Source organism: Neoarius graeffei, chromosome 6 (genome assembly GCF_027579695.1).
Source record: "Neoarius graeffei isolate fNeoGra1 chromosome 6, fNeoGra1.pri, whole genome shotgun sequence".
Taxonomy (NCBI): Eukaryota; Metazoa; Chordata; class Actinopteri; order Siluriformes; family Ariidae; genus Neoarius; species Neoarius graeffei.
The window spans coordinates 107,065,921-107,088,080 of record NC_083574.1 but is presented as its reverse complement, the minus strand read 5'-3'; the positions used below and the strand labels follow the sequence as shown (position 1 = coordinate 107,088,080).

The window sequence follows — 22,160 nt, the reverse complement described above, 5'->3', positions numbered from 1 at the left end:
GTCCTCACACACACACACACACACACACCATCCTCATCCACACTCATCTTCCTCACATACACCTCCTCCTCCTCCTCCTCCTCCTCCTCACACACACCTTCCACACATAGTACAATATCCTCATGCACACATACACCATCCACATCCTCACACACAGCATCCTCATCCACACACATACCATACTCATCCTCCCATACACCATCCTTATCCTCTTGTCTACAGGCCAGCAAGATCTTCCCCTCCTAGTCCCTGGATGTCTGAAACACTTTGCTCCTGCAGAATTGGTCTCTGTGCAGCAAAGAGGAAGTGGAGAAAATCCAGGGACCCTGCTGAACTGTCCCACTGCCAGTCCTTCTTTACTGACTTTTCAGTCTCACTCAAATCAGCCAAGATGAAGTTTTATCACTCCAAAATTCATAACTTAATCTCCAGCCCTCATCAACTGTTTTCTGTTTTCTCTTCTCTCCTCAAATGTCCACCACCTGCACCTCAGTCCTCCATCACTGCAGAGGACTTTGCAGTCTTTTTTGAGGAGATCATAGCCATCCACAACTCCTTTACCATACCTGCCTCACCCTCCCACCCCCTCCCTGTCTCTTCCCCTTTGCTTTCTGCTTTTTCACCTTTTTCCACTTCAGATGTCTCCCGGCTCCTGCTCTCTCACCATCCGACCATCTGTGCCCTTGACCCTATCCCCTCATCTCTCCTCCAGACTATCACTCCTGACATCCTCCCATTTATCACCTCCCTCATCAACTCCTCCTTGTCCTCTGGATACTTTCCTTCCATTTTCAAATGGGCCCACATCACCCCTCTGGTGAAAAAACCCACCCTAGGCCCCTCTGTCATCCAGAACTCCCACCCTGTTTCTCTCCTCCCTTTCCTGTCAAAAATGCTTGAATGTGCTCTTGCTAACCAACTCTCCTCTTTTCTCTCATGGAACAATGTCCTGGATCCTCACCAGTCTGGCTTCTGTGCTGGACACTCAACCGAGACTGCGTTTCTCTCAGTCAGTGAGGAACATCATGCAGCATGTGCTGCCTCCCTTGCCTCTGTCCTGATTCTCCTTGGTCTTTCTGCTGCATTTGACACTGTTGATCATTACATCTTCCTGTCATCCATAGCAGCTCTAGGGATCTGTGGGACAGTCCTAGACTTGTTCAAGTCCTACCTCTCTGGTCACTCCTTCCAGGTTACCTCGTCTGGTTCTGTATCAGTGCCATGCCCACTTACCACCGGTGTCCCTCAAGGTTCACTCCTCGGTCTGCTTCTCTTCTCCCTCTACACCCAGTCTCTCAGCCTGACTATCTCTGCTCATGGTCTATCCTACCACTGCTATACTGATGACACCCAACTGTTTCTCTCTTTTCCTCTTTCTGACACACAGATCTCCACTCACATCTCTGCTTGCCTGCATGACATACAGAGCTGGATGGACAACCATCACCTGAAGCTCAACCCAGGTAAGACAGAGGTAATCTACATTCCTGCTCCATCCTCTCCATCCCTGGACAATGCCCTTTCCATGGGGGACATCTCTAGGTTTCCTTCACCCAGTGTGAAGAACCTAGGGGTCATGTTGATGACAAACTCTCCTCCTTGGCAAACATCACTTCAGTGACCCAGACATGTAGATTCCTCCTCTACAACAGCTGAAGGATCCACCCTTTTCTCACCATATACTCTACTCAGCTCCTTGTCCAAGCACTGATCCTCTCCCACTTGGACTACTGCAACTCTCTCCTTGCTGGTCTTCAGACCTCTGCAGATCATCCAGAACACTGCAGCTTGCCTGATCTACAACCCCCCTTGTTCCTCCCATATCACCCCTCTGCTTGCCGAACTGCACTAGCTGCCTGTCGCAGCTCTCATCAAATTTAAGACATTGGTGCTAGCTTACCAGGCTCTCAAGGGGTTAGGGCCAGCATACCTCCAGAGCAGTGGCTGCATTAGACTTTTTCATTGTCCGTCATTTTGATGGACAGGGTCATAAAAATTCCGTCATTGTCCATTATTATCTGTCATTTTATTTTAACTTTTAAATGACAATGTATATAGGCTATAAATGCTATATATTTAATAACTTGTGTTTTCATGGACTCATTTTCATTTAAAAATTAATTCACAGAACAAGCTTGTATTATTTAATCGTTTATTTATGTATTTATGATGCAAAAAGATGAACAGAGATTCTGACGTTCGGTCACTTGTGAACCCATTTTCCCTCCGCTAAAAACATTGCGGCTGTTGTGCCTTAACGGGCATATGAACAATGTTATTTTACAACGTAGCAAGACAATTGCAGTTAAAATATGAACAGTCCACTACAACGGTTTAAGTAACAATCTAATCTGACCTGTTTGCGTGAGCTCAAACCTTCCTTCTGGCCCGCATGGATTTAAATTGGGAGCTCGCTTGTGCATAATCAAAGTCGTCGATGGAGACTGCTGCCGAGGCAACTGTCATTAAATTCTGCGTCTTTGCCTCGGACAGACGACTTCTCATTAACGTTTTAATTTTATTCTGAAGGCTGAACCCGCGCTCTGCTGCGACACTGGAGACTGGAATAACCAGCGCCACTTCAGCCAAAGTTCTGAAGTCGGGAAACATTTCTCCCAGGGAAGCGATCAGAAGCCGGCAAGAGCCTCTGAAAGTTGGATTTCCCGACCCTGCTAGTCCTCTCTTCATAGGGAGGAAATCCTGCAGCATGCCGTCTTTCTGCACCAGTGGTGCAGCTGCACCCCGCGGAGCCTGGAACCTGACACGGAAGGTCTTAAATAAAACGAAGTTATGTTTAAATGTTAGTTTGTCTACCCGTGCTCTCATTAAAATGATAGTTTAGCAGATATTCGAGCAGTGATGTTCCTAAGCTTGCTGGGGAAGAATACAATAAATCGGCATTTGTTTCATTTTAAAAACAAGAAAACAGCTAGCCTAAATGAGCGCTATTGTACAGGCAGGGAAACGACACAAACAACCCAATGCATCTCTTTTTTTAATAGCAAAAATGACGTGTCTTCTGCAGAGAAGGGAAACATTAATCCATCTCACTGTGCTCGTGGTTAGAAAAGTGAGAGCGCGGTGAGGAGCGCGATGGGCGGAACAGCCTTGCGCAGTGGCTGCAGTGTATACATGAGCAGCCGATGCACTGAACATCAAGACTGCCGCAACGTCGGCTCAGATTGAAAGTGACGGCAGTGAAGACTATGTATACGAAAACTCTGCCACAACTTGCCAATCATTTCAATTGTGTGTTTCATTATGTTTTATTATTGTTATTATTAGGCTATTATTGTTATTGGTCATGGTAACGGTAAACATCCGTCAAAATGACCGACGGCCTTCAGATTTTTCCGTCATAGCTAAAAAAAATCCGTCAATGACGGACAATTGTCGGTTAACGCGACCTATGCTCCAGAGTCTGATCCACCCCTACATGCCAGCCAGCTCCCTATGCTCTGCTACTACTGGTCACCTGGCCCCTCCTCCTCTCCGCTCCTGCCCAGCCCGCTCAAGATTACTATCTGTCCTGGTTTCCCGTTGGTGGAATGATCTTCCCATTGGGGTCAGAACTGCTGACTCCCTGAACACCTTCAAGCACAGACTGAAGACCCACCTCTCCAGGCTTATCAGCATGCTGTATATATACCATATTTTTCTTTATATGAATTTTACTTTCTATATTTCCCTTCATTTTGTCATTTGATTTTATGGACCACAATAGAAATAAGTGTTTTCCCTTTCTTGTGGCATCCATGTATTTTTTATGTACAGTTGTGCTCATAAGTTTACATACCCTGGCAGAATTTTTGCTTTCTTGGCCTTTTTTCAGAGAATATGAACGATAACACAAAAACTTTTTTTCCACTCATGGTTAGTGGTTGGGTGAAGTCATTTATTGATAAACAACTGTTTTCTATTTTTAAATCATAATGACAACAAAAAAACATCCAAATGACCCTGATCAAAAGTTTACATACCAGGGGCGATTCTAGCATCTGATCTTTGGGGGTGCTTAGCCCCCAGAGCTGACAGAGGCACCTGGCTTGAACGACAGTGTTTCCACGTTTATTCCGCATTTAGACTAGACTTAACTAGACAAGAAGACTAGACTAGACAAGACTAGACTTATGCAATGTTTTAACAGAAGCTGACCCAAAAAACTATGATATCTACACATTTACAGCCACTGACAAATATTTACGTTATATTTTTAACTAAACAAGACCTACTACTGCATTTGTAATGTTGGAGCTATTCATTTAGAACAGTGGTAATTGTTAATTAATGTGTTATTGTGTAATAATAGTGTGTATTATTATGATTTTACATTAGTTTATATTTTTTGTTATATTTGTTATATTTTGGTCGTTTTCTTTTGAAAATGTAGGCTATATCCAAACCACACTCACTGTCCCCCCAGACAATGACCAGAGTTTGGATTTGTGAATGATAAGCAAACGTAAACGCTATGTTACATTAAATAAAACTGAGTAACACACGGTGGTCTAGCACCATAGCACTTGTACAGCTCTGCACAAAAGTGTCTCGATATGGATGATAAATGTGGTTTTTATCATTCTATTCATAGACCAGGGAACATCAATATTGCATTATGCATATTATTGTGTTGTGTTTAACAACTGTAACTCCAGTCCGTACCTTCACATCTCGCTATGCCAGTAATACTCAGGTGCTACTTCGAGTTCCTCATCGGCGTGGAATCCAGTAAAAAAAACCACCATGTCGTAGCAAGCACTCGCGCGGACAGGCAACCCGATCAGAGGGGACGCAAGGAGGAGAGGGATTTTACTGCTCATAGAACTATCACGTAACAGGTGAATTCAAGAACACACACACGCCCGTGCACACATTCATTGCGCAGTGCGCAAGGGCGCTTATTTCTGAAAATTACGTCCAAAAGCAGTGTTTTTGAGGGTGCTGAGCTAGGAGGTGCTGAGCTCGTTTTTGGGGGTGCTTGAGCACCCCCAAAAATAGGCTAAACACGCCCCTGTTACATACCCCAGTTCTTAATACCGTGTATTGCCCCCTCTAACATCAATGACAGCCTGAAGTCTTTTGTGGTAGTTGTGGATGAGGCTCTTTATGTTCTCAGATGGTAAAGCTGCCCATTCTTCTTGGCAAAAAGCCTCCAGTTCCTGTAAATTCCTGGGCTGTCTTGCATGAACTGCGCGCTTGAGATCTCCCCAGAGTGGCTCAATGATATTGAGGTCAGGAGACTGAGATGGCCACTCCAGAACCTTCGCTTTGTTCTGCTGTAACCAATGACAGGTCGACTTGGTCTTGTGTTTTGGATCGTTGTCATGTTGGAACGTCCAAGCACGTCCCATGCGCAGCTTCCGGGCTGATGAGTGCAAATTTGCCTCCAGTATTTGCTGATAACGTGCTGCATTCATCTTTCCTTCAACTGTGACCAAGTTTCCTGTGCCTTTGTAGCTCACACATCCCCAAAACATCAGCAATCCACCTCCGTGCTTTACAGTAGGAATGGTGTTCCTTTCATCATAGGCCTTGTTGACACCTCTCCAAATGTAACGTTTATGGTTGTGGCCAAAAAGTTCAATTTTGGTCTCATCACTCCAAATTACCTTGTTCCAGAAGTTTTGAGGCTCGTCTCTGTGCTGTTTGGCGTAAATTTTTGTTGGTCTACCTGACCGTGGTTTGGTTTTAACAGAGCCCCTGATTTTCCATTTGTTAATCACAGTTTGAACACTGCTGACTGGCATTATCAATTCCGTGGATATCTTTTTGTATCCCTTTCCTGTTTTATACAGTTCAACTACCTTTTCCCATAGATCCGTTGACAATTCTTTTGCTTTCCCCATGACTCAGAATCCAGAACCGTCAGTGGCTGGATGAAAGATGCGAGAGTCTGTCTGGATCCCAGACACTCACTCAGCTTTTATGCGCGCACACTGATTACAAGCAAACAGATCACAGGTGAGGATGTTACGGTACCTTTAGTAGCCATTCAAACCCATTTGTGTCAACTTCTGTGCATGTTATCAGGCCAAAATCACCAGGGTATGTGAACTTTTGATCAGGGTCATTTGGGTAGTTTTTGTTGTCATTATGATTTAAAAAGAGAAAACACAGTCGTTTGACAATAAATGGTTTCACCCAACCACTAAGCATGAGTGGAAAAGATGTTTTTGTGTTATTATTCATATTCTCTGAAAAATGGTCAAAGAATCATAGATTCTGCCAGGGTATGTAAACTTATGAACACAACTGTATTTAAAATTATTTGTATGTATTTACAATTAATTTACTAAATCAATCAATCAGGCTGCACCTCTCCCCTGCTTCCCCGCCCACTGTGTAACTGCGTATCAGTCTAGACCACCCCAGCCTGTGTGCTGTAGCCCGGGGTTAGCTGTTTTGAGTTCTCTATTTAGTTATACTTTATATGGTTGGTTTGTTTCCTTGGCTGTTTGAGTATTGGTATCTCAACAGCTTTTACACTAAGTATTGCTGTCACTTGTTCAGTTGGCATGAGAACTTTCTTGTCTAGAAGTTCAGCACTTCATGTACCTGACTTTTGCACTCATTGTACATCACTCTGGATAAGAGCATCTGCTAAATGCCATGTAATGTAATGCAATGCTCACATACACCATCCTCATCCTCACACACAAGCTCTTGGTGCTGCTAGATCAGTGTATATACAAGTGAGTATATATGGTGTGTGTGTGTGTGTGTGTGTGTGTGTGTGTGTGTGTGTGTGTGTGTGTGTGTGTAAAAGTTACCTGTGCAGCCAGTTGTTCCCTTCCTGACAGAGTAGCCGAGTTCACAGTGACAGATGAAAGATCCTTTGGTGTTCTCACACTTCCCACTCAGACAGATATTAGGGTTTAGCTCACACTCATCCACATCTTAAACACACACACACACACACACACACACACACACACACACACACACACACACACACACACATAGTTTAAACTTCACTCTTTACAAGCTGTTATTGTGTGTGTGTGTGTGTGTGTGTGTGTGTGTGTGTGTGTGTGTGTGTGTGTGTGTGTGTGTGTTACCCAGGCAGGTCTTCATATCTTCAGAGGACATATAACCATCATAGCAGAGACACTGAAACTCTCCTGGAATGTTGGTGCACTGACCACCATCACAGATATCTGGACTCTCCTCACATTCATCAATGTCTACACACACACACACACACACACACACACACACACACACACACACACACACACACACAAATAAAGCATACATAGACAGACGCTTGGTTACACGGTTCAGGTTGCATTGTTTTTATGGGGATATCAGACTCATTGTTTTATCCTGTTAGTGTCAGGGAGCTTCAGTGGGCAGATCACCAATCAGATGGGGTGAATATTTTAAAACTCATTTCAGCCTGGCACAGGATTCACCAAGGCACTGCATCATATTGGAAGATTACAGAAAAGAAATAAATGTTGTCTTGGAAGAAATTCGCAAAGATTATTAAAACAAGGTTAATTTGAACTTCAGGTCATCTTTAAACCGATCGCTAAGCTCATAACCACGCCCTTCCCTTGTGTGTTCTGTGTTCTGACCCGTGCAGCTTCGTTGGTCAGGCATCAGAGCGTATCCACGGCGACAGCTACATTCATAGCTGCCATCTGAGTTGGTGCAGGTCGTCTCACAGCCGCCATTCAGGATCGTGCATTCATCAATATCTTGATGGACACACACACACACACACACACACACACACACACACACACACACCAATTCTGAAACCTTAAAGGCATTTCCACAAACAGGAATATAGTTTATGTGTTATAAAACTTTAGTAAAACTTTAAAGTTTTATTGTAAAGAATGATTAACCTGATTGTTATTGTATTTGATGTGTGTGTGTGTCTCACCAATACAGGACAGTCGTTCCTCTGTGGATTTGTAGCCGGTGTTGCAAGAACATTGGTAGCGTCCGATCATGTTTACGCACTGTCCATTTCTGCACAGTTTATCACTCAGCTCACACTCGTTAATGTCTGTACACACACACACACACACACACACACACACACACACACACACACACACACACACAAGAGGAAACAGACAATTTCCAAACTCAATGGTAAAACTTCACACACAGATGGGGACCTGATCTTTTCGAACATGTGCGTGCGCGCACACACACACACACACACACACACACACACACACACACACACACTGACCGAGACAGGCCGTTCCATCAGTAGAAACTTCATGTCCTGAAGGGCACACGCACTGGAAACTTCCCTCAGTGTTTATACAGTCACCTCCACGACACAGGAGTGGATTTCTCTCACACTCATCGATATCTACACACACACACACACACACACACACACACACACACACACACACACACAGATATATAAACACTGATGTACAGGTGTGTAGGATGTGGTGCTCGGGTCTGTGATGTTCTCCTCTCGGGGCTCCACCTCAGCCCCCAGTTCATTGTGTTGTGGTGAGTTTCTGGTTCTGGATGAAGTTCTTTAGACTGAAGGTTATAATGATCAGCCAATGAGCCACTACAGCATGAACAATAATTTGTCACTGTGGTGGTGAGGTCTAGATTTATTATGGGATGTTGAATGTATTTTACTTTTAAAAGACACAGACCCACCTACACGAACACTCGTTATAGAAAAAACAAATATATTAACAAACCTTAATGTCATATCCTGTGTACAGTGCCTTGCAAAAGTATTCATCCCCCTTGGTGTTTGTCCTGTTTTGTTGCATTACAAGCTGGAATTAAAATGGATTTTTGGAGGGTTAGCACCATTTGATTTACACAACATGCCGACCACTTTAAAGGTGAAAATTGTTGTTTTATTGTGACACAAACAATAATTAAGATGAAAAAACAGAAATCTGGATTGTGCATAAGTATTCACCCCCCCCAAGTCAATACTTTGTAGAGCAACCTTTTGCTGCAATTACAGCTGCAAGTCTCTTGGGGTATGTCTCTATTAGCTTAGCACATCTAGCCACTGAGATTCTTGCCCATTCCTCAAGGCAAAACTGCTCCAACTCCTTCAAGTTAGATGGGTTGTGTTGGTGAACAGCAATCTTCAGTTTATGCCACAGATTCTCAATTGGATTGAGGTCTGGGCTTTGATTAGGCCATTCCAATACGTTTAAATGTTTCCCTTTAAACCACTCCAGTGTAGCTTTAGCAGTATGTTTAGGGTCATTGTCCTGCTGGAACGTGAACCTTCGTCCCAGTCTCAAACCTCTGGCCGACTCAAACAGGTTTTCCTCCAGAATTGCCCTGTATTTAGTGTCATCCATTTTTCCTTCAGTCCTGACCAGCTTTCCTGTCCCTGCAGATGAAAAACATCCCCACAGCATGATGCTGCCACCACCATGCTTCACTGTAGGAATGGTGTTCTCAGGGTGTTGGGTTTGTGCCACACATGGCGTTTCCCATGATGGCCAAAAAGTAAAATTTTTGTCTCATTTGTCCAGAGAATCTTCTTCCATGTGTTTGGGGAGTCTGCCACATGCTGTTGAGCAAACTCCAAACGTGATTTTTTTAAGCAATGAATTTTTTTTTTCTGGCCACTCTTCCATAAAGCCCTGCTCTGTGGAGCGTTCATCTTAAAGTGGTCCTATGGACAGATACTCCCATCTCCACTGTGGATCTTTGCAGCTCCTTCAGTGTTCTTTGGTGTCTTTGTTACATCTCTGATTAATGCCCTCCTTGCCCGGTCTGTGAGTTTTGGTGGGCGGCCTTCTCTTTTCAGGTTTGTAGTGGTGCCATATTCTTTCCATTTTGCTATAATGGATTTAATGGAGCTCCCTGGGATATTCAAAGTTTGGGATATTTTTTATGACCCAACCCTGATCTATACTTCTCCACAACTTTGTCTCTGACCTGTTTGGAGGCTCCTTGGTTTTCATGTTGCTTGCTTAGTAGTGTAGCAGAGTCAGGATCCTTCCAGAACAGGTTGATTTATCCAGACATCATGTGACAGATCATGTGACACTTTGATTGCACACAGGTGGATCTTAATCAACTAATTATGTGACTTATGAAGTGAATTGGTTCGGATCAGTCAGGGCCCGGGTTAACAACGGCCGCCTTCGGTACCATTGGTCAACAGGGTGCCGGTGGAAAGTGTGCTACTGTTGTGCCAAAACAGAGAAGGAGAAAGAGAGGGGGGAGGCATGTTAGGAGAGAGCGTGAAAGATGGAAGGGAAGGAGCTTAGAATTGAGGGTAGGAACACTGAATGTGGGAACACTGACTGGCAGAGCGAGAGAGTGGTAATCAATGTTGTGTGTGCATACGCCCCACAGGTTGGATGTGAGAATGAAGAGAAAGAGTCTTTCTGGGAAAAGATGGATGAAGTGGTAGAAAGTATATGGAGGGAGGAGCATGTGCTGATAGGAGCAGATTTCAATGGACATGTTGGTGAGGGAAACAGAGGAGATGAGGATGTGATGGGCAGATATGGTGTAAGAGAGAGAAATGTGGAAGGGCAAATGGTGGTTGATTTTTCAAATAGGATGAATTTGGCAATAGTCAATACATACTTCAAGAAGAAAGAGCAGCACAGGGTGACGTTTAAGAGTGGAGGAAGATCTACACAGGTGGACTACATACTCTGCAGAAGGGGTAACCTGAAGGAGATTGGAGACTGTAAAGTGATGGCAGGGGAGAGTGTAGCTAGCCAACATCGGGTGGTCGTGTGCAGGATGAGCTTGAAAGTGAAAAAGAGGAAGCGTGAAATAGTGGAGCCAAAGATTAAGTGGTGGAAACTAAAAGAGGTTGAACATCAGGAGTTTAGGGAAGAAATGAGACGAGCATTGAGTGGTCATGGAAGTCTGCCAGAAGATTGGGATACTACTGCTGTACTAGTAAGAGAGGCAGCAAGGAAGGTGCTAGGATGGTCATTGGGAAGGAGGAAGGAAGACAAGGAGACATAGTGGTGGAACAAAGAAGTGCAGGAAATTATAAAAGAGAAGAGGCTAGCAAAGAAGAAGTGGGACAATCAGAGAGACGAGGAAAGCAGGCGGTTATACAGAGAGACGAGACAGAAGGCAAAAAGAGCGGTAGTGAAGGTGAAAACAGATGGATACCAGGAACTGTACGAACGACTGGAGTCCAAAGGAGGAGAGAAAGACCTGTACAGACTAGCTAGGCAGAGAAACAGGGAAGCGAGGGATGTACAGCAGGTAAGGGTGATGAAAGATGTAAATGGAAATGTGCTGACAAACAAAGAGAGTGTATTAAGAAGGTGGAAATATTACTTTGAGGATTTATTAAATGAGGAGAATCCAAGAGAGAAAAGGTCAGATTCGCTGGAGACAGCAAATCAGGAAGCAGAGTTGGTTAGTAAGGATGAGGTGAGGGCAGCCATGAAAAGAATGAAGATTGGGAAAGTAGTCGGACCAGATGGTATCCCAATTGAGGTTTGGAGATGTTTGGGTGAGACGGCTGTGGCGTTCCTAATGAGATTGTTTAATAAGATCTTAGAGAATGAGAAAATGCCGAATGAATGGAGAAAGAATGTGCTCGTCCCAATATACAAGAATAAGAGAGATGTACAGAGCTGCAGTAATTACAGAGGGATAAAATTTATGAGCCACACCATGAAGTTATGAGAAAGGGTATTGGAGGTGAGATTGAGAAGAGAGGTAGCAATCTGTGAACAGCAGTACGGGTTTACACCAAGAAAGAGCATGTTGGATGCAATTTTTGCTTTAAGAATGTTAATGGAGAAGTACAGGGAAGGCCAGAGAAAGCTACATTGTGTGTTTGTAGACCTGGAGAAGGCATACGATAGAGTGCCGAGAGATGAGTTATGGTATTGTATGAGAAAGTGTGGAGTGAATGAGAAGTATATTAGAGTGGTGCGAGACATGTATGAGAACAGTGAAACAGCAGTGAGGTGTGCAGTTGGAACGACTGAATGGTTCAAGGTGAAGGTGGGACTTCATCAAGGATCTGCTTTGAGTCCTTTCTTGTTTACCATAGTGATGGATAGCTTGACGGATGAAGTGAGGCAAGAGTCACCATGGAACATGATGTTTGCAGATGATATTGTGATATGTGATGAAAGTAGAAAGGAAGTTGAGCTGGGTTTGGAGAGATGGAGGTATGCATTGGAACGAAGAGGAATGAAGGTGAGCAGTAGCAAAACAATATATGTGCATCAACAGTGTTGGGCACGTTACTTTCAAAAAGTAATTAGTTATAGTTACTAGTTACTTTTCCCAAAAAGTAACTGAGTTAGTAACGGAGTTACTTTGTCATAAAAGTAACTAATTACCAGGGAAAGTAATTATTCCGTTACATTTTGTCCCCCCCCCCCCCCCCAAAAAAAAAAAATCAAATTCAATTAGTGTAATCATAATAAAAGTGAATGTTAAATGTGTTTAATGACTGAAATGGACACTTAACAGAACCAGTTAGTAACATTATCTACACTATATTAATATTTTTGTGGGACAATGTGAGATAAGACATCTATCAAATGTAATATATTTTTGCAGTTATTAAAATTATGTTACTAATTACTGGCCACTGACGAGGACAAACGCTTTGTTCCTCGACATAATGTGCATTGCACGTAAACACTCTTGCCTTTTATTTCAAGTAATGAAAAGTCCTGGCTGTATTTCCAGTGTGAAAGCGCAGTGCTGGGCTGACCGCTCGCCATCGCTGGCTCTTCCGATTGAAAGCGTGCGCAGTAGTGCAGTAGGCGTGGCCTACCTACATATGTTGTCCAAATCTACTCTGATTGGCTTACTGTGCCGTTGTCTCGTGTCTCCCCGCCCCACACTAAAGCAGAGTAAAGAAAGGCTGAACGAGCAGCGTGCCAGATGAGAACAGCTTTAATAAAGTAACGCATAGTATTTTATTGTAAGTAACGGGAACGGCGTTATAACGATGTAAAAAGTAATTAGTTAGATTACTCGTTACTAAAAAAAGTAACGCCGTTAGTAACGCCGTTTATTCTAACGCCGTTATTCCCATCACTGTGCATCAATGAGAATGGGGATGAGAGTGTAGTGAAGATGCAAGGAGTAGACATAAAGAAAATTGGTGAATTCAAGTACCTGGGGTCAACTGTGCAGGAAAATGGGGGCTGTGATAGTGAGGTGAGAAAGAGAGTGCAGGCAGGGTGGAGCAGTTGGAGAAGGATTTCAGGAGTCATTTGTGATCGGAAAGTCCCAGCAAAAGTGAAAGGTAAGATGTATAAGACAGTAGTGAGACCAGCTGTGATGTGTGGATTAGAGACCGTACCCTTAACGAAGAGACAGGAGGCAAAGTTGGAGGTGGCGGAATTGAGGATGTTAAGATTTGCAATGGGAGTGACAAGGTTGGACAGGATAAGGAACAAGCGCATCAGAGGGACAGCACATGTGGAGAGCTTGGGAATGAAGCTAAGAGAGATGAGACTGAGATGGTATGGGCACATCCTGAGAAGAGATGCAGAGCATGTTGGAAGGAGAATGTTGAGGATGGAGCTGCACACGAAAACGGGGAAGGCCAAAGAGGAGATACATGGATGTGGTGAGAGAGGACATGAAAGTGGCAGGTGTGCTAGAGAAGGAGCAATGGAGATGAAAGATCCGCTTTGGCTGCTCCCGATTAGGGGTCACCACAAGAAGATATGAAAGGGGGTGAGTATTTATGCACACTCCAGATTTCTGTTTATCATAATTGTTTGTGTCACAATAAAAAAAAGTGCATCTTTAAAGTGGTAGGCATGTTGTGTAAATCAAAGTGTTAACCCCCCCAAAATCCATTTTAATTCCAGCTTGTAATGCGACAAAACAGGACAAACCCCAAGGGGATGAATACTTTTGCAAGGCACTGTATATATCGTGTACCAAAATCTCTGCATGCTTTACCAAATATAAATATGTACATAATGGATTTATAATGGATAAAATATAGCGTACGTAATGCAGTGTATAATGTACAAACCCTGTTTCCAGAAAAGTTAGGATATTTTATAAAATGCAATAAAACAAAAATTTGTGATGTTAATTCAGCTGAACCTTTATTTAACTGACAAAAGTACAAAGAAAATATTTTCACTAGTTTTACTGACCAACTTAATTGTATTTTGTAAATATAAACAAAAGTTAAAATTTGATACCTGTAACACACTCAAAAAAAGTTGGGACAGAGACATTATTACCATTGTGTTCCATCACCTTCCCTTTAATAACACTCAAAACAGGCAGTGTTCAGAGAAAAACTTCTTTAATGAAGTAGAGGGCAGAGGTACAATAGGGCTCAGGCAAAAATCAGTGGTCAAAGAATGGGCCAAGAGGTCAAAAACACAGGTGGAGCAGGCAAGCATGGTCAGGGACAAAAACAGGACAGAAAAATCTTCACAAAAAAACTGAAGACCACAGGGACAAGGGAAATCCAGGCAGAGGAAGCAAAAACACAATCCAAAAGAACAGGCAGGTACAACAGGGGCAAAAAAAAAAAAAGGGACAGAAAACTAGACAAGGGTGAAAAAAACCCACACAAGGAACAATTCAGGCAGAGGGAATCAAGAAGACACAATATCAAAAGGCTGTAGCGAGGCGAGGAAAGTCTACAGGAGACAGTCTGGCAACTGGAGTGGCTCCAAACAGTTCTTAAAAAGGCCCTGGCTGATGGGAGAGGAGTGGTAGCAGGTGTGGGAGTGCCGCTTCAGGGAAAATGGCCTTCAGCAAGGCAGGCCTGAATTCCTGGCCCGGATCCGGCGTGGGAGTCCCACAAACTCAGGCATGGATGGACCAGACCAGACTGTGACAGTAACCCCCCTTCAACGGGCACCTCCAGGCACCTTAGAAATTGCCTCAGGGTGTTGTTGGAAGTCCGTGATGAGGGTGGGATCCTTGATGAACCTGGCAGGAACCCAGCTCCTCTCCTCAGGACCATACCCCTCCCAATCAACCAGGTACTGGAGTCCTCTGCCTCAACGTCGTACTTTCAGCAACCTCCTAACCACAAAGACCTCGCCACCATCTATGAACCTGGGAGGAGGAGGGGGTTTGGAGGGTGTTGACAGGGAAAGTTGGGTGAATATGGCACCCAATATTCACCCAACTTTCCCAACTTATGGGCAGAGACAGTCTTACAGAGCAGGGATTAATTACCTTGGAAACAGAGAAAGGTCCTATGAACTGGGGAGCCAATTTGCAGGAGACCGTCTTGAGGGGCAGGTGGCGAGTGGAGAGCATTACCTGCTGCCCCACCCGATAGATGAGAGCAGTGTTTGTCGGCTTGTTCTTTAAACATCTTGACAGAATGTAGGAGCTTCTTCCTGGTCAATGCCCACATTCTTCTGCAGTGGTGCACAAACACCTGGGCAGAGGGCATGGCAACTTCTTGGACAGGGAAGAGTGGTGGCTGGTAACCCAGAGAGCACTGGAAGGGGGAAAGACCTGTAGCAGAGGTGGGTAAGGACTTGTGAGCGTACTCTATCCAAGAAAGGGTCTTGCTCCAGGAGGCAGCATCCTTGGACACCATGCACCTGAGAGCTACTTCCAGCTCCTGGTTGGCCTGTTCCATCTGTCCATTGGTCTGAGGGTGAAAACCTGAAGACAGACTGCAAGAAGCACCAATGAGTTTACAGAAAGCCTTCCAGAATTGGGCAGAGAACTGGGGTCCGCAGTCGGATACGATGTCTGAGGGGAGTCCATGTAGATGGAAAACATGGAGTATCAGCAATTCACTGGTCTCTTTGGCGGTGGGAAGCTTGGGCAGAGAGATAAAATGAACAGCTTTAGAAAAACAGTCAACAACAGTGAGGATACAAGTATTGCCACCTGAATTAGGGAGTCCTGTGACAAAATCCAGGGCTATGTGTGACCAGGGCCGGTGGGGAACAGGAAGGGGTCTCAGCAGGCTGGCAGGGGGTCTGTTGCCAGTCTTGTTCCTGGCACAGATGTCACAAGCTGCCACAAACTTCTGGACATCCTCCTTGATGGATGGCCACCAAAAACGTTGTCTTATGAGTGCCAGAATCCGGGCTGCTCCTGGGTGGCATGCTACTCTGGAACCATGACCCCACTGCAATACCTGTGCCCACACAGAAACAGGAACAAAAAGATGGTTAGGTGGTGCATTACTGGGCCCTGGGTCCTGCTCATGGGCCATCTGGACCAGGGTTTCCACCTCTAACAGAGTGGCCCCCGCCAGGTACCATGGAGGAAGGATGGTCTCAGGGGAGGTTGATTCCTCCTGGAGGGGAGAAAACATTCTGGACAAGGCATCAGGCTTACCATTCTTAGAGCCTAGGCAGAAGGAAAGTGTGAACTTGAAGCACAAAAAGAAGAGACCATTGGGCCTGACGAAAATTGAGGCGCTTGGCAGTCCTGAGGTATTCAAGGTTCTTGTGATCTGTCCATATGATGAAGGGAAGGTCTGACCCTTCCAACCAATGTCTCCATTCTTCCAAGGCCAGTTTAACAGCCAACAGTTCCCTATTGCCAATGTCGTAGTTTCTCTCAGAGGGGGAAAGCCGATGAGAGAAGGAGCAAGGATGAAGCTTGTTGTTACTAGCTGATCTTTGGGACAACATGGCCCGAAGCCCTGACTCCGAAGCATCGACCTCAACCACAAACTGCCGGGACGGATCTGGAATGGTGAGTATGGGTGCTGACATGAACCTTCGTTTGAGCTCAGAGAACGCCTTCTTGGCCCCTTCCCCCAGCTGAAAGGGACCTTGGTGGAAGTTAGAGCCATGAGGGGCCCAGCCACCGTACTAAAGTTCCTGATGAATCACCTGTAGAAATTCGCAAACCCAAGAAACTGCTGAAGTTCTCCCCGAGAGGACGGGGTGGGCCAGTCAGCAACTGCCTTGAGTTTCAAGAGATCCATCTGAATCTGTGGGGGGAGATCATGAAACCCAGAAAGGAGACAGAACTCCTATGGAACTCACATTTCTCTGCCTTAACAAAGAGTTTATTTTCCAGGAGTCGTTGAAGGACCTGCCTAACGTGGATGCGGTGTTCATCAAGGGAGCGGGGAAAAAAGTCGTCCAGATAAACAAAAAGGTTAAGGTAGTCCCTCAGGACATCATTAACGAGGGCCTGGAAAACTGTGGGAGCGATAGTCAGGCCGAACGGAACCATGAGATATTTGTAGTGGCCCGTGGGGGTGTTGAACGCCGTCTTCCATTTGTCCCCTTCCCTGATCCTCACAAGGTGGTAAGCATTACGCAGGTCTAGCTTGGTGAAAATCTGGGCTCCCTGGAGTAACTCAAACACCATAGACATGAGGGGTGGGGTGGGGGTAACAGTTCTTGATGGTGATGTCATTTAGCCCACGGTAATCAATGCAAGGGCATAAGGATTTGTCCTTCTCCACAAAAAAAGAATCCTGCCCCTTCAGGAGAAGAGGAGGGACAAATAATTCCAGCTGCTAAGGACTCAGTGATGTATTTATCCATGGCTTGCCTTTCAGAAGGAGAGAGAGAGAGAGAGAGAGAGAGAGAGTAAAGTCGCCCCTTAGGTGGTGCAGTCCCAGGGAGAAGGTCAATCCCACAGTCATAGGGCCTATGGGGAAGAAGAAAAACAGCTTGAGACTTGCTGAACACAGGTTTTAAGTCATTATACTCAGGAGACACATTAGAGAGGTCAGGATATTCACCAATGGTGGGCTGGAGCAGCTTGGCGTGAGGGAGGGCAGATCTCAGGCATGACGATAAACAGAATTGACGCCATCCTAAAATGGTGTTGTTAGTCCAGTTGACATGGGGGTTATGTAGAGTTAGCCAGGGCAGACCAAGAACTATGGGCACATGGGGATTGTTCATGACAAAAAACTGGATGGCTTCAGAGTGGTTGCCAGAAATTCTTCAGGTGACCAGGGCTGTTTAATGGGTGATAGTGGTCAGACCAATACCGTTAAGGGTCAGGACAGTGAGGGACAGGTTCAGAGCCAGTAGTGGAATCCCCAGGCACTTGGCGGTGGTCGAGCAGATCAGGTTTCTGTCAGCCCCTGAATCAATGAGTGCTTGGAGGTCGTGGGGTTTATTGCCATGGATAATGACCACTGGGAGTAGCGGTCGACCAGTAGGGGGCTGATTCTGGACATTGCCCACCAGGGCCCCTAAACTCACTGGTGGACTCTTCCTTTTAGAGGGCAAGATTGGCAGAAGTACCCCAGCTGTCTGCAATAAAAACCATGCCTTCATAACCCGACGACACTGTCATTCCTCAGGTGAGATGTGGGCTCGGTCTACCTGCAATGGCTCAGCAGAAGGAATGGGAGGCTGAGGGGGGAGCAAGACTAGTCCGAGTTCTCTCTTTCACCCGCCATCTGATCTGGGAGTCAATACGACTGGCGAGGTCCATGAGACCAGGGAGATCAGGTGGCAGTTCTCGTGAGATCAACTCATCCTTGATGGAGTCTGACAGCCCATTCAAAAATGTGTCGAACAAGGCACTCGTTCCAGCCACAAGATGCCACCAAGGTGCGAAACTCAATTGCATAGTCGAAAGCAGACCAGGCACCCTGCCACAGCCCCATGATTTCTCTAGCTGCCTCTCTGTGAGACAGAGTGATCAAAGGTTCACCTCACCTCCTTTGTGAAATTCTTGAAACTGGCACAGCATGGTGCATTGGTGTCCCACATAGCTGTTCCCCACTCCCTAGCTTTGCCAGTGAGGACAGTGATGGTGTAGGCCACTTGGGAATGCTCTGTAGGGAAGGCCAGTGGTTGAAGCTCAAGGGTTAGCAAGCATGGAGATAAGTGATCAGCAGGTACCTGGTTCTCAGTCATATGGCTGTGGGGCGGGAAGTCTCAACTATCTGAAGAGGGCTGGAGCAGGAGCTGGGGGAGTGGTAGGCAGAGGGGGTTGTGTAGGAGCAGACATTACTTGAAGCTGTTGTAGCTGAGTGGCAAGAAGATTGAGAGTGTTAAAGATGGTGACAAGGTTTTGGTCCACCTGTTGGATGTCCTGTTGGTGGGTTCCAAGGAGAGCTCCCTGTTTTTGCACCACTGCTTTTAGCTGGGCGAAATCTGCTGGGTCCATGTTGGCCAAACTGTGCTGTCAGAAATGGCGAGCTGAGGTGAAGTGAGGACCCAAGAGCAGACTCAAGACAGGCAGTGTTCAGAGAAAAACTTCTTTAATGAAGTAGAGGGCAGAAGTACAATAGGGCTCAGGCAAAAATCAGTGGTCAAAGAACGGGTCAAGAGGTCAAAAACACAGTGGAGCAGGCAGGCACGATCAGGGACAAAAACAGGACAGAAAAATCTTCACAAAAAAAACCGAAGAACACAGGGACAAGAGAAATCCAGGCAGAGGAAGCAAAAACACAATCCAAAAGAACAGGCAGGTACAACAGGGGCAAAAAAATGGACAGAAAACTAGACAAGAAAAAACAAGGAACAATTCATGCAGGGGGAATCAAGAAAACACACTATCAAAAGGCTGTAGCGAGGCAAGGAAAGTCTACAGAAGACAGTCTAGCAACTGGAGTCGCTCCAAACAGTTCTTAAAAAGGCCCTGGCTGATGGGAGAGGAGTTGTAGCAGGTGTGGGAGTGCTGCACCAGAGAAAATGGCCTTCAGCAAGGCAGGACTGAATTCCTGGCCCGGATCCAGCCTGGAGCCAGCATGGGAATCCCACAAACTCAGGCATGGATGGACTGGACCAGACTGTGACAATAAAATACTACTATTGACCTTTAAAAGCACTGAATGGTCTCACACCACAGTACCTGAGTGAACCTCTGGTCCTCTATGACCCACCACGCCTACTTAGATCAAAAGGTGCAGGCTATCTGCTAGTACCTCGCATAGTGAAGGCTACATTAGGGGGCAGAGCCTTTTCTTACAAAGCCCCACAGTTATGGAACAGCCTTCCAAGTAATGTTCGGGAATCAGGTCGCGTTTGGAGGGCCTGCAACATCACAGACATTAGTTGGGCCATCCTGGTCTTGAGGTTGGCTAACATCTGCTGATGTTCTCCTTACAATCACCCCTGAGCATTCAGAGAAGTCTGGTTAGTGCCTTCTGCTACATCCATGTTATGGCGAAGTATCCTGTCAGATTGCAGGCACTTACAGATGTATGTGCAGTAAGAGATTGGGAAGCAGACTGCAAACAAAGCCAAATCGTGTGATGAGAGACGTAGTTGGCAACCAGGCAAGGGCTGATCGATCATGCAAACAACACAAAGTAGGCAAAGCAAAAGATGAGAGAGAAATACTAGCAGAGGTCAGAATAACGAGATAGCAGGCAGCCAATGAAAAGGCTCAGTACTACTGGTCAGAACACAGAATGAAACTTCACCATGAAGGTGTGGAACTAGCGTGGTTATATGGGGAGACTAATGATGTGTGCGATGATTGTCAGCTGAGTTCAATAGGCTGGTGACAGAGGGTGCTGTGTGTTCTGCGATGTGTAGTTCTGGGAGTCCATGTTTCTAGTTTGGTTAGTGACTGTGTTTTCAGTGGGGATACTGACAATAAACTTTGCAGTCTTATTTTGCCGCTGTCCCAACTTTTTGAGTGTGTTACAGGAATCAAATTCTAACTTTGTTTATATTTACAAAATACAATTAAGTTGGTCAGTAAAACTATTGAAAATCTTTTGTCAGTTACAACCCCGATTCCAAAAAAGTTGGGACAAAGTACAAATTGTAAATAAAAACGGAATGCAATAATTTACAAATCTCAAAAACTGATATTGTATTCACAATAGAACATAGACAACATATCAAATGTCGAAAGTGAGACATTTTGAAATTTCATGCCAAATATTGGCTCATTTGAAATTTCATGACAGCAACACATCTCAAAAAAGTTGGGACAGGGGCAATAAGAGGCTGGAAAAGTTAAAGGTACAAAAAAGGAACAGCTGGAGGACCAAATTGCAACTCATTAGGTCAACTGGCAATAGGTCATTAACATGACTGGGTATAAAAAGAGCATCTTGGAGTGGCAGCGGCTCTCAGAAGTAAAGCTGGGAAGAGGATCACCAATCCCCCTAATTCTGCGCTGACAAATAGTGGAGCAATATCAGAAAGGAGTTCGACAGTGTAAAATTGCAAAGAGTTTGAACACATCATCATCTACAGTGCATAATATCATCAAAAGATTCAGAGAATCTGGAAGAATCTCTGTGCATAAGGGTCAAGGCCGGAAAACCATACCGGGTGCCCGTGATCTTCGGGCCCTTAGACGGCACTGCATCACATACAGGCATGCTTCTGTATTGGAAATCACAAAATGGGCTCAAGAATATTTCCAGAGAACATTATCTGTGAACACAATTCACCGTGCCATCCGCCGTTGCCAGCTAAAACTCTATAGTTCAAAGAAGAAGCCGTATCTAAACATGATCCAGAAGCGCAGACGTCTTCTCTGGGCCAAGGCTCATTTAAAATGGACTGTGGCAAAGTGGAAAACTGTTCTGTGGTCAGACGAATCAAAATTTGAAGTTCTTTATGGAAATCAGGGACGCCGTGTCATTCGGACTAAAGAGGAGAAGGACGACCCGAGTTGTTATCAGCGCTCAGTTCAGAAGCCTGCATCTCTGATGGTATGGGGTTGCATTAGTGCGTGTGGCATGGGCAGCTTACACATCTGGAAAGACACCATCAATGCTGAAAGGTATATCCAGGTTCTAGAGCAACATATGCTCCCATCCAGACGACGTCTCGTTCAGGGAAGACCTTGCATTTTCCAACATGACAATGCCAAACCACATACTGCATCAATTACAGCATCATGGCTGCGTAGAAGAAGGGTCCGGGTACTGAACTGGCCAGCCTGCAGTCCAGATCTTTCACCCATAGAAAACATTTGGCGCATCATAAAACGGAAGATACGACAAAAAAGACCTAAGACAGTTGAGCAACTAGAATCCTACATTAGACAAGAATGGGTTAACATTCCTCTCCCTAAACTTGAGCAACTTGTCTCCTCAGTCCCCAGACGTTTACAGACTGTTGTAAAGAGAAAAGGGGATGTCTCACAGTGGTAAACATGGCCTTGTCCCAACTTTTTTGAGATGTGTTGTTGTCATGAAATTTAAAATCACCTAATTTTTCTCTTTAAATGATACATTTTCTCAGTTTAAACATTTGATATGTCATCTATGTTCTATTCTGAATAAAATATGGAATTTTGAAACTTCCACATCATTGCATTCCATTTTTATT

The 22,160-nt window shown here is 45.0% G+C and overlaps 1 protein-coding gene across 1 annotated transcript in view; it reads right to left on the bottom strand.

The window, feature by feature from the left end:
* Positions 1–22,160, bottom strand: part of fbn1 (fibrillin 1) — a 207,393-nt gene that overhangs the window by 62,043 nt on the left and 123,190 nt on the right. Inside the window, exons 28-32 of the mRNA XM_060924311.1 lie at positions 8,213–8,338; positions 7,895–8,020; positions 7,581–7,703; positions 7,059–7,184; positions 6,771–6,896 (exon numbers count right to left, since the gene is read on the bottom strand). Of these exons, the coding sequence (XP_060780294.1) occupies positions 6,771–6,896; positions 7,059–7,184; positions 7,581–7,703; positions 7,895–8,020; positions 8,213–8,338 (627 nt within the window). The remainder of the gene's footprint in view (positions 1–6,770; positions 6,897–7,058; positions 7,185–7,580; positions 7,704–7,894; positions 8,021–8,212; positions 8,339–22,160) is intronic.